This window comes from Pelodiscus sinensis, chromosome 15, assembly GCF_049634645.1.
Source record: "Pelodiscus sinensis isolate JC-2024 chromosome 15, ASM4963464v1, whole genome shotgun sequence".
In the NCBI taxonomy this organism is placed as follows: Eukaryota; Metazoa; Chordata; order Testudines; family Trionychidae; genus Pelodiscus; species Pelodiscus sinensis.
Genome location: NC_134725.1, coordinates 34,813,975 through 34,828,832, shown reverse-complemented (window position 1 = coordinate 34,828,832; position 14,858 = coordinate 34,813,975). Strand labels below are relative to the sequence as shown.

General features: G+C 48.3%; 1 protein-coding gene across 19 annotated transcripts in view; it reads left to right on the top strand.

Annotated features, from left to right (window-relative positions):
* Window positions 1-14,858, top strand: part of ATXN2 (ataxin 2) — a 120,101-nt gene that overhangs the window by 83,713 nt on the left and 21,530 nt on the right. For 2 of the 19 annotated variants that reach the window (XM_075898730.1, XM_075898731.1), the window contains exon 20: window positions 7,039-7,210. The exons of the other annotated variants lie outside the window; for them this stretch is intronic. In XM_075898730.1, the coding sequence (XP_075754845.1) occupies window positions 7,039-7,064 (26 nt within the window). In that variant the 3' untranslated portion in view covers window positions 7,065-7,210. Of the gene's footprint in view, window positions 1-7,038; window positions 7,211-14,858 lie in introns of those variants that run through there. 19 annotated transcript variants of the gene reach the window in all.

Below are 14,858 nucleotides of genomic sequence, written 5' to 3'. Positions count from 1 at the left end.
AAAAAGAACTCCTGACTGCCAAAACTGCAGACTTTGTGCGGGGGGAGATTGATGCCCGTGGGCAAGCGCAGGGTAGCACGATCCATGCTGAGCCATATGCTAGTAAGTGCCCTGCACTCCAACCCTCTGTCCCCAGCTCTGAGCCCCCTTCCTCACCTTAAGTCTTTTATTCCCTCCTAGACACCACACCCCAACCCTGAGCCTGCTCCAGCACCCTAAATCCCACCCAGACTCTACACCCTCATCCCAGCCTCCTGTCTTGAGCCACCTCCTGCACTTTAGATGCCTTGCCCCCAGCCTGAAGCACCCTCCTGCAAACCAAATGCCTCATCCCCAGTCCCATGCCCAGTTGGAACATTCGCTTACTCCTGCACTCCAATGCTTTGTCCAAGTCAGAAGCCCCCTCCTGCACCCTCAATTTCACATTTTTTGCCCTATCCCAAAGGGGCCCCCACAAAATCTGATAGCTTTGTGCCCTCAGAAGAGTTAATCAAGCCATGACTATAGATGTGAGTGAAGGTTTTATTTTTATTTTTTTGCTTGTGTGATGACCCCTGACTTTTTTTTTCCTGTGGGTTAATGGCCCTAGCAGAAAAGAGATTCCTCATCACTGAACTACAGAATAACTACATTTAAAAACATTTTCAAATTTTTTGGATTCTTTAATAGCTGATTGTTCTTAGCTTGCTTATGTGCATTCTACAATAGATGTGCTTGTTCACCACATGCACTGGTGCTAGAAGTCCCCCCAGCAATACCCATAGGGGGAACACCTCTATCAACTCCTGGAGTGGTGCCTCTATGGTGCAGTATAAGGGGTACTGTGCACTCCTTCCCCTCTCTGTTCCTTCTTGCAGCCAGTGATGTTGCCTTCTCCCTGTTAGTTTTCGTTCATTATTAGTTTACCTCTAGTTTAGCTGGTCCTCTTCAGGACTTTAACTCAGATTGGGGCATACGATGGTCCTCAGGTTTTAAGCTTGGCAATTCTTGCAAATGGTTCATGCCAGTTAGTGACCCACATAGGAGCTGAGTGAAGTGCACATCAGTGAGAGGTGCAAGATTTGCAAATCCTTCAAACCAATGACTGTGAAGCAGTGGGATGTTCAGCTTTGTGCCCTCCTGATGAAGTGTGCTGTAGTCCTTTGCCCCTGAGCCAGGCACTTGCGCGTTTCCATTTTTGAGGGCCACACATTTTCTTAGTGCTCCTGACTTACTGGAAAACTCAATTTCTTCTCCCATTTGGCCTTCCAGGTTCTTCGAGTGATGTCCCTGTGGGTGCTCCACTGTAGGTGTCAGGTTGCCTCAGCGCCATACAATGGAGTTTCCACACCAGTAGCTGGTTGGGCTGTGCATGCTCTCCAGGTGCCATGTGTTGTTCATGCCTTTTACTTTGTATGCGCGGCCCAATCTCAGTTTCTTTGTTGCCGCCCTCAGCTGCAGATGGAACTCGCCTCGCTTCTTTGAATTCTACCTCAGAGAGATGCACTTAGTGTTAAATTTAGAGTTTTTTACAGTTAGTACTTTGTGGTTGTCTTAGTCATTTTTGTTTCATTTGATTTAATATAAACTAATGGAGCCAGAAGGCCTGACTAGCTGCCGACTAAAAAAAATGAATGAAGAGATTCTACCTGTCTCCTCACCATGCCAGAGTCACCAGGTTTTAAAAAATGTGACAGCTATCATGAATCCATGCCTGTGTTGGATGGGCACTCTTCATGTATCAGATGTCTCAGTGAGCTGCTTATCCCTCAAAAATGCCTCCATTGCTCCAAACTCACTGCCCTAGCTTGTTGTGACAGGGAGCTGCAACTTCACATGCTCCTCTTTGATAAGGTGTGACGGTGCGTTGGGGTCCCCCGTCTCCTGCACCCCGAAATGGCACAAACAGACTGCACCAGCCGGTGGAATAGAGGAAGTTTATTGCCTCTCCAGGATACAGCACAGCACAGATGTAATCTGGTCCCAGAGCTGGGCTAGGATGCCTCAGGCCCCCTTGAGATGGGGGAGACTGGGCCCCTAAACTCCAGCCCCTTCCCCTAGGCTCTCCTCCATGCTCTCAGACAGCCAGCAACTCACTAACCCTCTTCCAGCCCTGCCCCCCAGCCAGGGCAGCATTCCACCTTCCTTTGTTCCTCTCCATGAGGGTTGTCTGGCCACTGGTTTGCATAGTGACTCATCCTGTTTTGCTGGGTCATGGTACTCACGGCAGCCAGTGGGGGTTACCCCAGAGCCAGCAGCATATAAACCAGCCAGGTACCCCCACTACGTCACATAAGGCTCTTCAGTCTCCTGACACTGGGGACTTTTGCTCTCACATAGAGCCTTCTAGGCCTGAGAAGAGACGGGCCAGCTTGCCCACAACGAAGGTAGTGGAAAAAAAAAACTAATGGAAAGAGAGTCTCTGTAGTGTGCTCCTTGCTCCCCAGATCAGCACCAGTGACAAACTGGGTACTTCTGGCACTGTGACTGCCCATTCTATCAAGTCTGTGGAACTGAAGCCACGGCACGAGACAGTGCAGGTGCCAGTAGCTCCATCACCAGCGCTGATTACTGCCCTGGCACTGGTTAAGCCACGTGTAGCGGACAAACCTTCCACCTCATCTGCACCACCGCCACCTACAGAGCCCTTGCTGTTGATGAAGGCATGGTCAAAATCTAACCACAGGCCTGCCACACCGGAAAGCCCAGAACTAATTTTTTTCCTGGCACCATCGTCACCAGTATTGGTGCTGCGCTCCCCAGCACCAGTTGAGCGTTCTTCCTATGATCACCACACATGCTCACAACTCGACTCCCGACGCATAGCTACACTGTGCCTCAGACAAATGAGGCATATTTCTTCTTCACTGCTGCCTTCTTCGGGGGGCTCGGCTAGATCTCAGAGATCCCGGTGCCATCGGTGCAGAGTGCCTTTGAGGAGGATCACAGGAGTGTCTTCTCTTCCACACTTTGCCAGCGAGATCATACTGTGCCATCTTTAAGGCACTGTTGTCTCTATTATTGCCATCCTCCATGGATGATAGTGGCAATATCCGCCTTTTTATTATAGACATTGGTCACCTAGCTGCAGGAGGTCAGTATCCAGGCACCTTCCCAGTTCCCCACCTACACCATCTTCTAGAACACCACCTTCCTTTCCCCAGGTGAGTAACCAAGATGCTGTGGATCAGTAGGAAACAGAGGAGGGTCAAATAACACCTAACACCTCACCCCCTGATCAGTCTTCCTCATCTGCTAATGAAGCAGTCATCCCGGGGGATGTCCCCCTGGTGGATGACTTCAAACTGTTCCAAGAACTCTTTAAAAGAGTGGCCACAAGTCAACAGGTACAACTCATGGAGTTCCAGGAAAAGAAGAATCTCTAACCTTCTTAAAGAGCAAAAATCACGCTTCCAGTAGACAAGGCGATTATGGATAAGATCAGGCAAATACCTGCATCTATCCCTCCCACCAATAAATGTGCCAATAAAAAGTATTTCCTCCTCCCCAAAGGTCGAGGCTTCTTATTTACCCACCTCTAACCCAATTCACTGGTGGTGGATGTTGCCCAACACAGATCAAAGTTGCCTCAATACCTGTAATACGCCCCAAGACAAATGTCTGGACTGCTTTGGAAGAAAGGTCTATTCCTCTTCTATGTTGCAACTGCACATAGCAAACTATAATGCCTTCCTGACAAATCATGTTTTTGGATAACTATTCCAGATTAACCAACCTGATGGATTAGCTTCCAGATAACAAACGACTTGTGCTCGAGTCATTTGTTCAGGAGGGACATTCCACGGCTTGTGCAGCCTTACAGATGGCTTTATTATGCAGAGGACCTCCTGTTTCCAAGTTGCAGGAGTCTCTGAAGACCTTCAGGGGAAAGTGGAGGACCTTCCCTTTGATAGGGAAAAACTTTTCTCTGCGAAGACTGATGAAGTCCTTCATACTAGCAAGGATTCTTGAACCACACTCCAAATGTTAGGGATGTATACACCTCCCTATAGATGGAAGAGATTCATACCTTATCAACACCACCGTGAATCATCATATTGGAGGAGCCAGCATAGAACTTATGACCAGTCTCATCCCAAACCTCATGTTCAGAGGAAGTCCCAAAACAACAATTGCTCCTCTGCATCCTAGTCCACCAAACAGCAGCTTTGAGATCAGTTGGGTGCCTGCACAACCTTTCCCATGTCTATCTTTACCAACACACTGATTTTTTTTCACCACTGCTTGCGCTCTTTCTACCATCGCTAGGCTGCCATCACATCAGATCGCCGAGTCTTGGAAATAGTTGCATCTGGTTACTCCATTCCATTCGCTTCATTCCCCCCCACCCATTCCACCTTCCTTGTCCCTCTTCAGGGATCCCTCTCACAAAGACCTGTTCAGGCAGGAGATTCATCTCCTCCTGATCATTGGAGCAGTAGAGCGCTAGACAAGGGAGATTGGTTTGTCGCCCTCGACCTACAAGACGCTTTCTTCCATATAACTATTCACCCATCTCATAAACAACTCCTCAGTTTTTATAGCATCAGAACATTTTCAGTACTGAGTCCTACCCTTTGGCCTCTCCTCAGCTCCCAGGGTATTTTCAAAGACCCTGGCTGCCACAGCTGCATACCTACATTGTCAAGGAGTGATAATCTTCCCCTACCTCACCGATAGCTTGAAAAAAGGTTAATTCCAAGCAGAGACTCTGTGCATAATATCCATCACCAGAGATTTGTTTGACTTCCTAGATCTCATTACCAATGAAAAAAAGTTCCACCCTTCAGCCCATTCAATCTCTAGAGTTTATAGGTGCTCTCTTCAATTCCCCTACTGCTCGGGTCTACCTGCCAACCCACAGATTTTGGACAATACAGGATTTGGTCACCATAATTACCTGAAGTCCTTCTGTGTCAGTTCTGTCATGTTTACAGCTGATGGGCCACATGGCTGCTGTGACATACACAATGCAGCAGCACGCTTGCCTACAGCTCTGCTCCATCCAGCATTGGCTAGTATTGGTCTATGCTTCCTCAAAACATTGAGTTCACAAACAAGTCTCTCCCCGTTCCATAAGTCATAACCTCCCTCAAATGGCGGACCATCCCAGCCAGCCTGCTGGCAAGGGATGCATTCCCAGTGTGAGCAACCATCAGCCCAGGTCACAACCAGTGCCTCCATGGTGGGATGGGGAGCCCCCCTTGATGGTCTGTTTGCCCAAGGCCAGTTGTCCAACTACAAAGCATCTCTGCACATAAATCTCCTAGAGCTCCGCGCTGTTGCCAATGCCTGCAAATACTTCCAATCATGCATAGCCAATTCTACAGTCAGGGTAGTAACTGACAGCATAACTATGTATTACATCTACTGTCAGGGCGGTGCTCGATCCCATTTGTTATGCACCGAAGCATTCTGTCTCTGGACCTGGTGCATCACCGACAGTGTAACCCTGACAGCGTCATACCTACCAGGAATCATCAACACCGAAGCAGACATTCTAAGCAGGGTCTTCAATATAGATCATGAATGAGAGAGAAATCAATGAATACTCTGGCCCATATTTCAGAACCGGACGTATCCCTCAATCAACGCCAAATGCCTTGTTGTTCCAGAGCGGGTCTAGGACACGGTTGTTTAGGGGATGCTTTCCTGATATCTTGGAAGGCTCACCTATTTTATGCCTTTTTCCTGATTCCATTTTTTCTGAGAGTCATCGACAACATCAAAACAGACAATGCCTGAGTAATCCTCAGAGCTCCCTCTTGGTCTACACAGACCTGGTTTCCTTATCTCTCTTGGATGTCTCTTCAACCTCCCTCTCCCCTTCCCTGCCCACCAGAGCTGCTAACCCAGAACTGGGGAATCCTGCCACATCTCCACCCCCAAACACTGCATTTGACACCTTGGCTCCTGGATGGTTTCAGAATGCAGAAACACTCTGCTGAGAATAAAGCACATCCTCCTGCATATCAGATGTAATATCATACGGGCTACTTATCTACAGAAATGGGAGAGATTTTCACAATGGTGCATGCAGAACTCTTCTGAGACACACATACAACCCCATTCCACATGATCCTGGACTACCTCCTTGATTAAAGCAATCAGACTTATCCTTACCATCACTTTGAGTTCAGCTTGCTGCCATCAATGCGTTCCATCCCCCCAGTGGAGGGACATTCTGTGTTTGCACATCCCACCACTGGACGTTTTCTTAAGGGCCTCCAAAACTTAATCCCACTTTGTGAACCTCCACCACCATTATGGAGTTTGGAGTTGGTATTGGACACATTATCTCGACCTCTATTCAAACCCTTAGCAACATGTTCGCTGTCTCTAATGACCTCTAAGGTGGTTTTCCTTTTAGCAATCACTTCTCCTCACAGGGTCAGTTAACTGGCAGCCCTCACAACATCACCACCGTATACAGTCTTTACTAAACGCAGTGTTATATTGCTCCCCCATCTATCCTTTTTACTGAAAGTGTGCTCAGACTTCCATATCAATGAGCCAATCATACTACTTACCTTCTACCCAAAACTGCACTCGTCCACTCATGAAGCACTCCTTCACACTCTGGATGTCAGGAGGGCCTTCTCCTTCATTGACCTCTGTTTCATAGTCTCCTGTATCATACAGTGCTACACAGTACATCACAAGCCTCTTCCTGCGCAACCTCGTGCACACTTCACCAGGGCAGTAGCTGCATCCATGTCGTCCTTAAGAGGTGTGCCACTCCAAGACATTCATATGGTCCTCTGACCATACCTTTATGACACATGCAATCTTTCCAACAGTGCGGTAGTAGCTATCACAGTGCTTTCCATGGCTAATAGATGGTGAATCAGAAGCCTGCCTTCCTTACTCCAATAGACCACTGCTGTGAATTCACCTGCTTTCACAGTGGAGCACCCATGGAGACATCATTGAAGAAGAAAAGGAAGTTACCTTGTGAAGTAACGATGGTTCTTCGAAATGTGTGTCCCCGTGGGTGCTCCGCTTCCTAGCTTCTTCCCCCTTCTTTGGAGAGATTTATTCTCTTGTTTCTTCCTTTAGATTCTCGGGCGTCCATGAGGAACTGAGGAGAGATTGGGCCGTGCACTCAAAGGCATGAACAGCGCAAGGTGCCTGGAGCGCATGCATGGCTTGACAAGCTACTGCTATGGAAAGCTCCAGTCTGCAGCATTGCGGCAACTCGACATCTACAGTGGAGCACCCACATGGACATACATCTCAAATAACCGTCATTATTGAACAAGGTGAGTTAACTTCCTTTTTTCACTAAGTACATGCTGGTAGTGGATGCTTACCTCAGGTGTTGGAGCATTCAAATCTTTCCATACCTCAACAACTGGCTGGTCAAGGGCAGTTCCAGGTCCCTGGTCCAGAGACAAGTTGATTTCTGCTGCCTATATGCCACAACCCATTTCTGCTGGTAAATGACAAAAAGTCCACATTGGTACTGGCATAAAGGATGGAGTTCATTGGAGTGCTACTAGACACCATAATTGCCAGGGTATTCCTCTGCATGGAGAGGATCAAGGCAGCTGCTCATCTTATTGAGGGCAATTGAGAGCCGCCCATAACAACAACCAGAATGTGTCTACGCTATTTGGGACATATGGTAACATGCACTTCTTTCTTGGGTAGTGTCCCCATGGGTGCTCCATTGTGGATGTTGGGCTTGTCCCAGTGCCGCAGATCAGAGATCTGTTAGCTGTTGTCTGCTGGACTGTACATGAGCATTGGCCATCTTGGGGCTTTTCGTGCTGTTTCTAGTCGTGTGGTCCGGCTCCCGCCTGTTCCTCCTAACTGTCTTCGGGCACAGATGGAGAAACAGCTCCCTTTCCTGTTGTTTCTCAAACCTGAGAGGAGAGAGTCAATTTAGTTGTAAATAGTTATTCTATCATTATTAAGTTAGAGTTAATAAGTTGAAAAACAAAACAAAAAATTTTTTTTTCATAGTACTTAGTTTTAGGTAGTTATATCGTAATGCCTGGCTCCCCAGGCTTCAAGAAGTGTGTGTTATGCAAAGATTCCATGCCTGCTTCAGATGAGCATTCATTCTGCATAAAATGTCTTGGTGAGGGGCGCATTCCACAGAAGTGCCCCCACTGTTCAAAGCTGACTGCCAAGGCAGGCAGAGACCACAAAATGTGTCTCAAAATGTTACTTTTCGACAAGGCCCTCAGGCCACAGTCAGACCCTTCCATGGAGGCGCCTTGCCACGTTTCAGCCAAGATGGCTCCCAGGAAGAAGTTTCCTTCCCTGTCTCACTCTTTACCACCGAGAGTAAGTACGGGTGATGAGCCGGACACCTTAGGACTGTCGGTGACCCGTAGGCTGGAAAAGAAAAGACCAAATGCCAAATACTAAAGGCGGTCATACAGGAAGGTTTCGCATCTTCCTGCTTGACGCTCCACATTGCATTAGACGCAGCCGATACAGCAGCCCGGACCACAGCAACATCTGTGGTCATGCGGAGGGCATCATGTCACCATATGGCAGCAACTCACAAGGAGCTTCAAAACAAAGTTCAGGACTTGCCATTTGATGGGCAAAACTTATTTGCAGACAAGACAGACCAGGTTCTGCATTCTGGAAAGGACACCTGTACCGCACTAAAGACATTAGGGATGTATATGCCACCTTTCAGGTGGAGATGTTTCACACCCTACCAAAGGCAGATGCCATTCCCCTATGTGCCACCCCAGGGAGACAATACGACCCTCAAAGAGGAAGACAACGTCCCCAGAGGCATTGTCCACAACCACTTAGACCAGCTCATCAGTATTGTTCAACAATCAAGTAAGAAGCAGGTTTGATTGGAACATTGAGGGATTGCAGACCATTCAGTTGCTATCCACCTGCAATGTCACCAAAGTGCTTTTCCATCATCGTTTGAGGCCTTTTCAAGACCGTTGGGCCGCAATAACATCAGACCGATGGGTCATGCAGCTTATAAAATCCGGCTACGTGATCCCATTTTTATTCCTCCACTCCTTCCCCTCCCTCCCTCTTCAGGGACCCATCTCACGAATCTCTTCTTGCTCAAGAACTATCCCGCCTACTTGACATAGGAGCGATAGAGAGGGTTCCAGAGACATTTCAGGACAGAGGTTTTTACTCCCTTTATTTTCTGACCGAGAAAAAGTCAGGGGGATGGAGGCCCATACTCGACCTTCGACAACTCAATCATTTCCTCTGCAAGCAGCACTTCAAGATGGTAACATTAGCAATGATCATTCCGGCATTGGAACAGGATGACTGGTTTGCATCCCTTGATTTACAGAATGCCTACTTCCATATTGCCATTCATCTGGCCCACAGGAGATTCCTAGTAGGTAAGGCCCATTACCAATACAAATTCTTCCATTTGGACTATCCTTAGCCCCAAGAGTTTTCTCCAAAATGCTCACAGTAGTGGTGGCCTTTCTTTGTCGCCTAGAAATTATCATTTTTCCGTATCTAGATGATTGCCTCCTCAGAGCACGTTCGTTCGAGGAAGCCTCCGACGCCATCATCATCACGAGGCATTTGTTCGACATATTGGGGCTCATACTCAACATTCAAAAATCCTCTCTTCTGACACAGCAGTCCATAGAGTTCATAGGAGCCCACCTTGATTCCACCACGGTGTGCGCCTACCTACCTGCTGCCAGGTTCTGTATCATTCAAGATCTGGTACAAGTCATTACCATGAACCCTACCGTAGCTGTTCTCACATGTGTCCTACTGTTAGGACACATGGCGGCGAAGAAACTACCTCCGCTGCCTTCAGCACTGGGTGTCCAAAATATACGCCCCCTGGCAGACACAACGTACGCAGGATGGTGGTAGGCCCCATCATGGTCAAGCGATCCATTACCTGGTGGACTGTGCCTCTCAGTATGAAGACAAGTATGCCTTTTCACAAACCACAGCCCACCGTTCAGCTCACAACAGACGCCTCTCTGCTCGGACGGGGAGCACACATGCATACCATTTTCGACAAGTGGGGTCACCCTTCAATCGACACACAGTATTGTTTGAGAGTGGGTATCAGCCTAGCATCCATAGCGGATGCCTTCCTCTACACCTGGGGCCACGAGCTACTGTACACATTCCCTCCCATTCCGTTAATATCAAGGGTCCCGGAGAAGATAGTTATGGACAAAGCAACAGTGATTTTAATAGCACCATTATGGCCCCACCAGACGTGGTTTCCTTACGTGTATCGAATGTCTCCTCATCGTCCATTCCATCTCCCCAATCATCCAAATCGTCTCACAGGATCACGGCCGAATACTATACCCGCGACCACATCTCCTCACTCTTGCTGCGTGGTTCCTAGTTGGTTCAAGCAAACAGAGATGAGTTGCTCCCAGGAAGTAAAAAATGTTCTCTTGCACAGCAGGAAATCTTCCACATGCACTACTTCCTGCAGAAATGGCAGATTCCCAAAGTGGTGCTAAACTTGTAATCTGATCTCTACCACTAGCCCATTGCAATTGATACTGGACTATATCTTACACTTTAAACAAGCTGGACTCACCCTCTCATCACTCAAAGTACACTTAGCGGTGATAATGGCCTTTCACCAGCCAGTAGAAGGGTTCACCCCCTTTTCTCACCCAACTACAAAGAGATTCCTCAGGGGCCTTACCAATCTCTTTCCCGAACACAGGCGATCTCCAGACTCCTGGAATGTAGAATTAGTCCTAGATACATGAATGCGTCCACTATTGAAGCTCTTGGCTACATGTGACATCAGTACCCTACTGATGAAAGTGATATTTCTCCTGGCTATTACATCCGCTACGAGAAAGGGAGAATTAGCAGTCCTTGCAGCTACTCCGCCATATACCATCTTTACACCACAGGCGGTTATCTTTCATCCTCAACCGTCCTTCCTACTGAAAGTTAATTCCGCCTTCCACATAAATGAACCCATCATATTACCAGTATTTTATCCAAAGCCCCATACCTCGGAGCATCAAGCAAGACTACATGCCTTCGACGTACACAGGGCCCTTGCCTTTTACATCGAAAGGACTCGCGAATCATGGAAATCTCAGCATTTGTTCATCTCAATGGATGGCTCGTTCGAAGGGTTCCCCACTCTCTTCGCAACAAATTTCTAGAATAATCATTTCTTGTATAACCCGCTGCTATGAACTAAGGAACAGGCCACTTCCGCACACCATCACAGCCCACTCCACAAGAGCAATGGCCTCTTCAGCGGCTTTCCTCAAGGGCTTCCCCTAAAGGACATTTGCCGAGCAGCCACCTGGTCCTCGGACTTTACATTCACGAAACACTAAGCTCTACAGAACATGATCATGACTGACACAGCTGTAGCCACTGCAGCGCTATCCATGGCGGCAATCCACTGACTCCGATCCTGCCGCCTTCTTTCCGGCTACTGCTGTGAAGTCACCCACAGGGACACTACCTGAAGAAGAAGTTACTCACCTTGTGCAGTAATGATGATTCTTCGAGATGTGTCTCCCTGTGGATGCTCCACTACCTGCCCTCCTCCCCTCTTCGGAGTCTGTTCTTTATGTCTTTCAGATCTTGATGTTCAGGAGGAACTGGTGGGAGCCGGACCGCGTGACTAGAGACGGCGCAAAAAGCTGCAAGATTGCTGTTGCGCATGCGTGGTCCCACAGACAACAGTTAAAAGATCTCCGATCTGCTGCACTGGGACGAGTCCGACACCCACAGGGGAGCACCCACGGGGACACACACCTCGAAGAACCATCATTACTGCACAAGGTGAGAAACTTCTTCTTACATGGTCTGCCATGCCAAATTCCACCTAACCCCACTGCAAAAGTGGCTGGAGTCAGTCTTCTCCAAGTCCAGAGATTGTCTGAACACGGTTCTCACCATCTCTAAGCTCGTACTTACCTCCTTCCAATGCTGGACAATTCCATGGAATATGCTTTGGAAGTCCCATTCCAGAGCCTCCCTCCTGTTGTCAGACTGATATCAGATGCATTCGACTTCGGTTGAGGAGCCCATCCCAGGGACACCAGGACCCAAGGCCTGTGGTTCCCAGGGGAGTTGGGACTATGCATCAGTGTTAAAGAGGTCAGAGAAGTGCATTTTGCATGCATGGTCTTTCGTCCCCACCTGACAAACCAAGTGATAAGAGTCCTCACGGAGAGCCAAGTCTCAGTGTTTTACATCAACAGAGAGGGAGACCACTCTGTGGCCCTCTGCTAGAAGGCCTTCGTGCTACAGTATTTGTGTTGTGCACTATATCTGGAAACTTATCGACCGCCTAGGCGCACAGAACTCTCACGGATCCTTGGGCTGAGACTTCTCACCATAAGTGGGTGCTGCATGCAGAGGTTGACCACATAGTCTACCAGAGTTGGGGTATTCCCCAAGAGAAAATTTTCACAACTGGGCAGAATTGCCACTGCCTCCAGTTCTGCTCCAGGTGAGGCCTGGGTGTGGGCTCCCTCCCAGATGCCTTCCTCTTGTCATAGATGGGAGTTCTGCTGTATGCATTTCCCACTTTTCAACTCAACAACAAGGCAATGGTCATTATGATCACCCAGGCATGGTCCCTACAATATTGGTGTGGGATCTTGTCAAGTCTAGTGGTGGTTATTCGAGTACTTGCTCATGTCCATTCCACTTAGATGTGCGTGGGCTGTGTGCATGGATTGCTGGAGAGTTTTCCCTTAGCGGTAACCGTTGGGCCAGCCGGGTAGCCCCCTGGAGTGGTGCTGCTGTATCGGTGCGCATATATCCTGGCTGGCCTTCCATTCCCTCATTTCCTTCTTGCCGGAACACTCTGACACTGGAGAGGTGGGTGGGATGTGGAATGAATATGAGCAACAGATCTTGAAGAACAATAGTTACGAAGCAAGTAACCATTTTTTCTCCCCCGAGGCTGCTGCCATTCTGAGCAGATCTTCTCAGGACCATGGCTGTCTCTTTCACCCACAGCTTAGCATCCCTCCTCTTCACACCATGGATCCAGTGTGGCTGAATGCAGAGGGACAGGCTTGTTTGGAGGGTGTTCACCAAGTTGTCCTTGAGAGCAGGAAACACTTGTCCCGACAGAGCTAGACAGCTAAATGGGCCATGTTTGCACATTGACTGGCAGACCTTGGCATCTTCCCAACTATTGGCTCAGGCCTTTCAATCTTTCAATCTGCTCTATTTGAAGAGCCAGGATCTGGCGCATTCCTTGCTTAAGGTGCACCTGTCAGCCATTTCCACCTTCCATCCTCCCGGTACAAAGCCACATGGTCATCTTCTGAGACATGGCTGGCAGATTCCGTAAAGGTCTGGAATGGCTCTTTTCCCCCAGTCAGAGTCCTGGTTCTGCAATGAGTGTTGAACAGGGGTGAGCAATAATTATGGGTGGGGAGCCACTCCAAGATTTGTTACGTGGTCATGGGCTGCACTTTTCTGTAGAGGGAGTATGGGGGTCTAGAATGGAGTCTGGATGCATGGGGTAAGGCACTGGGGGTATAGGAGATGGTGTGGGGTCTGAGAGGGTGTTTGGGTGAAGGAGGTGGATGTGACTTGGGGCAGGGCAATGGGGTGCAGGGTCTGGGAAGGTGCTTGGGTGCAGGAGAGGATTCTGGCTTGGGGGAGGGATGTAAGAGGGGGTACAGGGTCTGGGAGGCAATTGTGACCTGGGGCAGGATTGCAGAGGATTTGGATGGTGACCTGGGTGGGGGAGGGGCTGGGGTGCCAGAGTCAGGCTCTGGCTAGGAGGTGCTTACCTAAGCATCTGCCTGCCTGCAGCACCCCCCAAGGCAGCAAAATTCAGCCCCTTCCTTATCCAGCCTTTCCCCAAAAAGTGATATCAGCTTTTCACATGAGTCTGTCTGTCCCTTGATAGTTCTCTTTTCTAATTCCCACTTTTCAAGTGAGAAGAAGTATCTCCACTGGTTAGATGTGAGACTGGTCCTGGCTTTCTACCTAGACAGAACAAAGCTGGTTTGGAAATATACCCAAATGTTTCTCCGGACAGCAGAGCAGATAAAGGGCCATCCAGAGTCCATCCAAAAAATTTGAACTGGATCATTTTGTGCATCCACACCTGCTACGTTCTACCTGCATTCCCTTGCCACTGATTGTATAAACTCACTCAACCAGGGCTCAGGACTTTTCAGCAGCGTTCCTGGATCACATTTGTATCTAGGACATCTGTTGGGCAGCTGTGTGGTCATTGGTGCATATCTTTGCCTTGCACTATGCCTTTCGTCTCCCAGCCTAGGAATGATGCTTAGTTCAGCAGGGTGGTCCTGTAGCCTTGTTCATGACTCCTGCTCAACTCCATGTGGACACTGCTAGTAGTCACTTATTGTGGAATGAACCTTACTGAGCACTCAAAGAGAAAGTTACCTGTTCCATAACTGGTGTTCTTTCAGATGTGTTGCTTATGCAGATTCCACATCCTGCCCTTCTTTCATTGTCAGCGTTTCTGGCAAGAAGGAGCTAAGGGTTGGAGAGTGCACAGTCTCTCTTCTATTACACCATAGAAGCACTACCCTATGGATGCTATTGGGGGGACTAAGACTGTGGCAGTTTGCCAGGGTTAGTCCGTCAGGGAATTTTGCTAATCCAGATAGATGGAATATGGTTTATGGGCCAGATTTGCCCACCTCTATGTTAGGGGAAAAACTTCTGGCACCTGTGCATGTGGCAAGTGTGCACTGCAATACCTATTTTCCACAATAGGACATGAACAACAATCTTGAAGAATACCAGTTTCAATTCCTAATGTTTCCTAAATTTTTTTAGTTGAAGTTGTTAAAGAGGGTCTCTTTCTAGCACTTTGCATCAGAACATTAAGCTATACTTTAGCAGGATATTTTCTGGATATGGTACTCTTTCCACTAAGATCTACCCTGATCTAGTGG